The sequence below is a fragment of the Pinus tabuliformis genome, chromosome 3_1 (assembly GCF_031772625.1).
Source record: "Pinus tabuliformis cultivar Carrire ecotype Pingquan chromosome 3_1, CPIR1, whole genome shotgun sequence".
NCBI lineage: Eukaryota > Viridiplantae > Streptophyta > Pinopsida > Pinales > Pinaceae > Pinus > Pinus tabuliformis.
In genome coordinates this window covers 52,615,265-52,624,062 of record NC_142301.1, presented here as the reverse complement: position 1 = coordinate 52,624,062, position 8,798 = coordinate 52,615,265, and the positions used below count along the sequence as shown (strand labels likewise).

General features: G+C 34.8%; 1 protein-coding gene across 2 annotated transcripts; it reads left to right on the top strand.

Annotated features, from left to right (window-relative positions):
• Positions 1 to 2,803: 2,803 nt before the first annotated feature.
• LOC149185727 (uncharacterized) lies at positions 2,804 to 6,415 on the top strand. 2 transcript variants are annotated; one of them, XM_089410787.1, is made up of 7 exons: positions 2,804 to 2,959; positions 5,010 to 5,150; positions 5,255 to 5,317; positions 5,493 to 5,540; positions 5,677 to 5,739; positions 5,963 to 6,023; positions 6,172 to 6,415. In XM_089410787.1, exons 2-7 carry the CDS (start codon positions 5,040 to 5,042, stop codon positions 6,213 to 6,215), a joined length of 390 nt encoding a protein of 129 aa, XP_089266913.1. In that variant the 5' UTR covers positions 2,804 to 2,959; positions 5,010 to 5,039; the 3' UTR covers positions 6,216 to 6,415. The 2 variants fall into 2 exon arrangements, with proteins under 2 accessions (XP_089266913.1, XP_089266912.1); XM_089410786.1 differs by having other exon boundaries at positions 2,956 to 3,093.
• Positions 6,416 to 8,798: the final 2,383 nt, after the last annotated feature.

The following is an 8,798-nucleotide window of genomic DNA, read 5'->3' as shown; positions in this document are numbered from 1 at the left end:
ACATAGAAAACGCACAAAACAAGAGAGACACAGATATACGTGGTTCACCCAGTTTGGGCTACGTCCACCCCGAACAGCCAGTCCTTCCTTTCTATTATCCAGCAAAATGAAGAGACACAACCTACAGCAAATCCGCTGTAATATCCTCTGTTTTCTCTCACAGTCTCACCTCTCTGTTTCTCGCTCACAGAATACACATCTATTTCACAGCCTCAAATACAATACCCTCATACAAAGACAGGGGTTGCCTTCTAGGGCAAAAAACCCTAAACTAAACATAAGTTCTATCGTCAGATCATCCGCCTAATGAACGGCCCAAATTGACTAGAAATTACTATACTTTTACAAGGCAATTTTACATTTGTTTTTAGCTTCGGGGCGCTGCCCCCGAGCCCCCGCGGGGGACCGCTGGTCCCCGGACCCCCGCGGGGGTGACAAGTCCCCCCGCACCCCCCCACGTGGAGGGGTGTACAAGAATTCCTGGGGTATACATCCGACTGAAACAAAGACCTTTGAACAATCATGCTCCACACACAACAACAAGTGCTTATCCCTTATAGAGGAGGCTATAAGCACTAACTAGAAGGTTACTAGGAGTAAAGTGAAAACTTGTATGGGAGCCAAAACTTTAGATTCTCTCTAAAGAGCAGCACACCTAGTAATGACTTGAAGAATAAAACTAAGACTTGTCCTACCCTTATACAAGTTCAAAAAAATCTCATAGGCTACTAGACTTCTTGAATTAATAAGAGGGAGTGATGAACATAAGTACCTATCCCTTGCGTAGAAGTTTACAAGCAAAAACTTAGGAGATGTTTGATGTAGGATGAAACTTGCCTAAGAGCAATGACTATTAATACCAACCAAAAGAACAATGCACCATATAGAAACCAAAAACTTGAAGCCACGACTCTTTTGGAGCCTAACTTTATAACAAGTCAAGAAAATCACTACTTCTTGCCCATCCAAGTAAACTAGCCACCACATAGACCATGAATGCCAAATATGAAAAGGGGTAATATTTCCAATTTTGTTTGAACTTCTTTAACCACTTCTACCCAGGATTAACATCTACTCAAACTTTCTCTACCTTCTCCACCAGGAGTACCAAGTCGTTACTATTAGAACTTACACAATAATCATTGAACATAGAGGAGGTCGTCAAATAGTCAGATTGGACAATGCTTAACATGAAAACCATCATAAATTCACTTGCATGAGCCATGATTGTAACCACTTGATCAGTGCATGGAGCCTTAAATCACTCGTGTTGCCACCTCCTTCACATGACCTTAAACATTGACAAAGATATGACACCCCTCATGGGGTTAAAATTTTGAAGGACATGGGTGTGGGCATTAATCCACCTATATATATGCACGAGTTACTAGACCATTTAATATAATCTCCTTGGGTATAACCACACATTCAATCACTACCACAAGGTGTCTCCATGGCTATATGTTATGTCCTCATGAGATTGAACATTACCCTATGGTGAAAAACTGCTCACTTTCCACCATTGGATTCAACCCCTTCGGGCCATTTAATTGAAGGTAACATGGGTGGGCTTTAACCCACTTGCTTGTGCATGAGTCACGAGATCATTTGATATAATCTCTCTAGGTGCAACCACATGTTTGGGCACTACCTCATGGTGCCCCAATGGCCTAAGATTAGGCTCTCATGGCCTAAGATTAGGCCCTCATGGGTATTGAACCTTGCTTAATGATGAAAATATTCTTGCTTTCCACCAGTGGATCCAACCCCTTTGGGATTTTGAAAAAGGACACATGGGTGGGCTTTGATCCACTTATGTAGAAAATTGGAGGACATGGGGATGGGCTTGGCTCCACTTATGTGTAGAAAGAACACCATCTTAAATCCATCTTAACCCAATGAATTTTTTAGCAATGAGAGATTTGCATCTCTATAGTTTTATTTTGATCCCTCTTAATGGTAGCTAGTGAATTATTAACTTCAGATAACTGTTCTAGGTAAGACCCAGGTTCAAATCACAACAACTACCACTATTCACTTCAATATCAAGATATTCAAAATTTTCCTGCCCCTTCAAGCTTATAGAAATTACTCATCACGATTTCCAACTTGTTCAATTTTTTCACACAAGCTTACATGTCTCCAAAAAATAGAACCCAAGTGGAGGGGGAATTAAACCTGCTAGCTACCATGCAAGCTATTGTCTTTTGACACAATTGATGAATATTAGTGAGCTTAAGCCTCTTACATTTTTTTGTTCAAATAAAAAAGAGATTTTAGAGAAATCCACAATGCACTTCCCCTCATTTTGAGAATAGTAACAAATTTAACTAGTCAATTACAATTTTGATAACCAAACTACACTTAAAAACTTAGGCCTACAACCTCTATTTTGTAATTCACAATGTTAAACCACTCAAATAAACTACCGAAATGATTAAAACCTCTTACATATAATAATTATATAAAAAATTTAACACCGAGTAAATTAATAAATTAAATAAAAAATAAGTGAAATTAAAAAAAGACAGCTTAAAATCAATTCCCCAAGTTAATTGCAATGTTACTCCCTAAAAACCGATTCCCCAAATTAAATACAATGTTACTTCCTAATTGATAAATATATAAAAAGTGCCCAAAAATACCCCCACAATTTTAAACCACCACGTAATCTCTTCCTACTAAATTTATGGTTTTAAATATTAAATCCGCAACTTTAAAAAACATAAAAAACCTCATGGTCCCAAAAAGAGTCAATGGTAAAAGCCCATTAGTACCTTATACATAACTAACAATTTCAAATAATACGTTACTACATACTTGCAAACACTAGCTAAGGCATTGGCCGTAGTCTACCAGCCCTAGTTGAGAAACGTGTTAAAAGAGAACCGTGGTTCAGGTAAGCAAAGATCTACTAGCAAGTGCAGAGAAAAAGCGAAATCAGGAGCATAATCATCAGGTAGCGTTCTTTTCAAGCTGGCATTTAGATGAGATGAGTTGGTTATAAAACCAAACTCGTTATGGCTTTTCATTTCTATTGAAATCTTACAAGTGCTTCAGATCTTGTCTGGCGAATCCCTTGCATTTTTTCATGTGAGTTGTTCGCTTATCTCATTGTTTTAATATATATATATATATTTTTTTGAAGATCGATATCGGTTTTTTTTGGCCATTTGAAGGTCTCTGGTACAGATCTGAATAAATTGTGGGCACCTTTTTTGTTTTCTTTCATCATATGGGCATCCTTGTTTATGTATTCTTCTGTTTAGGTTCAAATCGGATCCCTTAGAAAATATATTTCTCAGTAACAAGAATGAATATATCCCCTGCAGAATGCTTAAAAATGAGCAAACCCTCAGAATTTGTACAGAGCGCTGAGGTTTGAATCCAGTGATGAATATCCATAAGCAAACACGCTCCCTTGTGAATGAATATCCATGAAAAAACACACTCCCTTATGAATTGTACCTTAGCTGTGAAAGTTGGTTATCGAGATGCTTAAGGCCCGGATCCAAAACAATGTCCATTTTTCTTCTTTTCCTGGGTGTTTAACGTTGTGTGTAGGGCTTTTAATCCAATTATCAATTTTCCTTTATGGGTGTTGAGATCTGAGCTATATCCAGTTTCCAAGGATTGGATTTTATTTCGCGCACAGCTTTTTGGAATTGCGTGTATGCTTAGCACTTATGATATCAAAATTGGGCAAGGGCATCCAGGACTTGCTCACAGGAAATCTTTAGTTTGGGCCGTAATTGTGTAATTCTTTGTCCTTGGATGACACTGTTGTTTATGTGACATTGGTTTACGCTATAGCTTGATTACTGCTTTAGCAGCTGGAGCAATTAGTTGTTTTGACTTGGAAATGAGTATAGTTAAGTTGGATTTTTCTTTTCTTTTCAAAGTGAATATTTAGTTACTGCTAAGCATCAGTAGGTGTAATTATAACAGTATCCATTACGCTTACAGTTGGAGAATGTTAGATTTTGAAAGAAACATGTGTTGCATTTAAGTCCCATTCAAGTCCTGGTTTGTTACACTGAAAGATAGCAGCATCAATCCACCTTTAATGAGAGTATTACTATATTGGAATTCTTAGATCTGAATTCTAGGAATCCTATTTAATTATGTATTTTGCCAATATGTTGATATTTATAGTTAAGAGTTTCTGGGTTTTTTGTCACATTTTACAGTTTTTTAGTATATTCTTATAGGCAGGGTTTTATGGTTACAAACTTGGTCTGTCCATAAATGACCATCCCTGAGGTGATAGAAGGCCCAGTTTTCTGACTGATGGATTTCATGGGCCTATATTTTGTCTGTAAAGGAGATGCGATTCTGTGGGTTTTGACCTTGAAACTATTGGTAGGCAACCATTGCCTGAAAAGGAATAAACCAAAGTTTCAAAACAAGCTCATTTTAAGTGGATAGCTAATATTGTATAAACCATGGATTGTGTTATCAAGGGCTCTATTCTATTAATTGTTAGATTCACCAAATGAAGTTGACCAATGTTAATTCCAAAGAGGTATACTTCATTGATAGTATGTGCCATATGTTGGTCGAGGACTGCTGGGTCAAATACTCCTAGCTAAGATCTCTGAATATGTTACTGCATGGATTCTATTTTGTATATATATATGAACTGAGGATGAACATAGACATGCATGTTTAGCTGTTGATGAAAGAGATTTGTGTCATAGAGACGCGCATGCTCGATAAGCAAGTTAACATCTTTATAATTATTTCATCTGTGGATTGCATATGCATTTTATTTGTTTTCAATGGTTCAATGATTTTTGAGATATTTGACTGGTAGAGTTATTTTTTTAATAATAGTGAGGGGTTCTCTTTTTTCTTCATGCCATACATTCTTTCCTCATTCTTCATCAAGATTTTCTTGCCTGATTATAAGTGGAGCCAGTTTACACCTTGTAGGCATCGTTCTGTCATTAATTGCCACTCTTATTTAGAGAAGGATTTACTAAGTTGAGTTTGTTTTATGTTTGTAGTTGATTAGTAAGAAGATAATAAAGTACAAAATGGAAGGCACCAAAGAAAACTATACCCAAGAGCAGGATGGTGTGGAGAATCCTAATGAAAACGTGGTACAACAGCCAGAGCGACAAAGCATGCCAACTTCTGAAGAACAGGTATTTTTGTTGCATTTCCTGGGGTTAAACTCTTGCGAGAATGAGCCAGTCTGGGTGCATTCCCGATTATTCCTAATTAAAAATCTTATGAATACTTCTTGCAGGAGGTGGCAATCAAAAAAAAGTATGGAGGACTTGTTCCCAAGAAACCGCCTCTAATTTCCAAGGTATGTAATGTATTTTCTGGCTTCAAAATAATTTTATTGCGCTAGGGAACGTGTGTCAAGTCCTATTTGTGCATAAAGTTTTATGAGGTTTTCCAGATTGTTTTGAGTCCTAGTTTCGTAAGCTTATTGCTTGCTCTAACTCTTGTTTTTCTCGATCTCTTTATGGTGGCTTTAGGATCATGAGCGTGCATTCTTCGACTCTGCAGATTGGGCTTTGGGAAAGGTTAATCCATTATTGCATTAAACCCAAAGAATTCCATGTCATATGTTTCAGGCTAATTCTATCGTTATTGAAACAATAATTGTTTTTTGATAAGTGGTTATATTTATTGATTCCTTGTCCTAAATTTCATGGGCAGCAAGGAGGACCTCCGGGTCAGAAACCAAAAGGTCCATTAGAGGCTCTCCGACCAAAGCTGCAGGTAACAACAGTGCCATTAAAATTAGGTTAACCTTGAACTTGTGATTTGGGATCAGAATGGTTTTCTCTATGCAAGAAAGAAGATGCAGGATAACAATTTTAACTTACAATTTAAAAAAAAATTCAATCTTTTGAAGATGGAAACATTATATAATTTATTGCCTTTGAACAAGTTGTACAATACATAACAAGCTATTATATCTTACTTGAATTGTGTTGGACAGCCTACACCTCATCAGCAAGTTCGCTCCCGTAGGACATCTTATGCACGTTCTGAAGGTGAAGGTAATTTTCTTTGGACACTCTCTTTTTATCAGTCCATGAGCAGGTGATTTCTTTAAATATTACAACTGCCTTTAAGAGTGAATAGGAGTTTATTTGTAGCATTTTTCTTTTTCAAGTAACTGACCGTTTGTTTACAAAATTGCAACAGATGGGGCAGTTATTTCCTCGGAGGAGGGGAATGATAATGAATAATTTAGTTATTTGTCGGAAGCATTAGATTAGCTTGCCTGGTTAATTTGTGTTGCCACGGAGAGCAGCTAACTAGGCTTAAATTGGCATGTTGAAGTCATTTAACGCTGTACATATTTTGTTGGCTAGTCTCAATCTAGCTGATTTATGAGGCCCAGATCCTCACACATGATATTAATATTAAAGATGGCACGATTTTATCATCACTTTTCTTGAATGTTGATGGTTTGACATTGATGCATTTCTATGTTGAGTATGGGAGGATTGAAAAGCTAAATAGAGCTAGAATAGGCTTTGATATTATCTCTTTGGAATGTGAAATTAGCATTTAAATGGGAGACAATTTAGAAAATATAACTATAAAACAGCAAGTTTTTTAACTATTAGGACCGAAAATAATGCTATAATGGCTTATGAGTGGTAGACAAATAATGATGCCTGTAACATGTACTTCTTTTTAGGTGTAATTTAACATTTCTTTTAATGCCAGTATTGAAGTTTACCAGGCAACTTTTTTGGTGCTTGACACAGGGTATCTAATAAGTTTCTAATTTTCCTTTTCAGTTGCTTCCTATTATTTTATAAGATTGTATTTTAAACTATTATGTTTCACCAAGAAGTAATTTTGTACCAGAACTGGCATAGTATGCATTTTTTTATAAACTGCTGCTATGGCTGGGTTGTAATTCTAAAGCTGCTTGTGAGTGTAAATTGCTGCTTTTCAGTTGCTTCCTTTTATCTTCTAAGATTGTATTTTAGCCTATTATGGCTCACCAAGAATCAATTTTGTACAAGAACTGGCATAGTATGCATTTGTTTATAAACTGCTACTATGACTGGGTTGTAATTCTAAAGTTGCTTGTGAGTGTAAATTGCTGCTTGTGCAATATTTTTAGATTACTTAATTCCCCGTATTTTTAGATTGCTGCTTGTGTGGATTTCTTTTTGAAATAGAGATGGGATAGATACAAATTGAAATTTCAGTAAACTTTGCAAGCTTTGACCATTAAAATACTCTCAGGTCCTAACCTAATCTCACCAGCCAAGTTCTGTCTCAGGTGTTTTAAAGCACAATGAAAGGATATATTGAAGATATTGTGCAATCAAAATTACATTTTATTACTTTTCACAAGGGTTGTCTACATGCTCATTGGAGGTAAAGCTAGCATAGCATGTAGGTTTTCTACTTCTTCGAAGTTGGTTGTAATCTCATGTATTCTGTTATTGTAAGTTTGTTTTTGTTATACTTTATTATTATAAATATGTTTTTTTTCCTGTAATGTAATTAAAATGTCCAATGTCACTTCCAAGGATTTCAAATTAAATGGATCTTAAACCTTAGCCAATGCTTAAGAATTTTAAGCATTTTTTAATCAGATGGGATCTTAAACTTTAAACTTTGGCCAATATTAAGAATTTTAAGCATTTTTTAATCAGATGGGATCTTAAACTTTAAACTTTGGCCAATATTATATTAGCTAAAAAATTTGGATGGAGATTTTAGTATTTTAGTTGGAAGTTTTTGGATGAAGACTTAGCTAAAAAATTTTGGATGGAGATTTTAGTATTTTAGTTGGAAGTTTTTGGATGAAGACTTCGTGTTTTAATTTTAGATAGGTTAAAGTGAGTTTTCCTAGCAAGTATTAGTGAAATATGTAGCAAGTATTAGTGAAATATATACTTTGAAGAAAAAATATATGCCGATATAAGTGGTGAAGGATTCAAATGGATTCTAATTGTGTAATGAATTTTGTGCCAAATATGCTTCTTTCTGGTAGTTGTCAATGTCCAATGTGCATTTCATTTTGTATTTCTTTTCAACTTATTGGAAATTACCTCATTTTGTATTTCTTTTCAACTTATTGGAAATTATAATAATATTGATAAGAATTACATTTTTGATATCATTCATAAATCTTTTTGACCAATTATTTAAGAGATATTTGTCCAATTATTTAAGAGATATTTGTCTTGTATAAACTTAACATGATTCAAAAGTTAAGTCAAACTTACCTGTTTGTTCACAATATTGATTGCCTTTTTTATTTCTTTTCAACTTACTGGAAATTATAATAATATTGATAAGAATTACAGTTTTGATATCATTCATAAATCTTTTTGACCAATTATTTAATAGATATTTGTCCGGTATAAACTTAACATGATTCAAAAGTTAAGTCAAACTTACCCATTTGTTCACAATATTGATTGCCTTTATAATCAAATCTCAAGAACGGTAGCTTTTAAATTAGTTATCTAACAATTTAAGGAATCAATATATAATTGCAGCCACCAAATGATTGATACTATGTTTTTGTTGTGATAATTGTTCTAGGATGCTTACCATTTACAAAATATATAACATATTAGTAGGCTTCCCAAACCACCTCGTACACTTACTAGCATTTTGATGTATTTCTCTAATAATTTTGAATGTCTTTAGTCATTTCATGAAATCTAGCTTTTAAATTAATTATCTGATGGTCTTCTTTTAAGGAATCAACATAACACTTTTTCTTGTGATAATTGCTCCCAGATGTTTACAGTGCCACCCATTTCTAAGTGTTTTTATTAACAATAATAGTA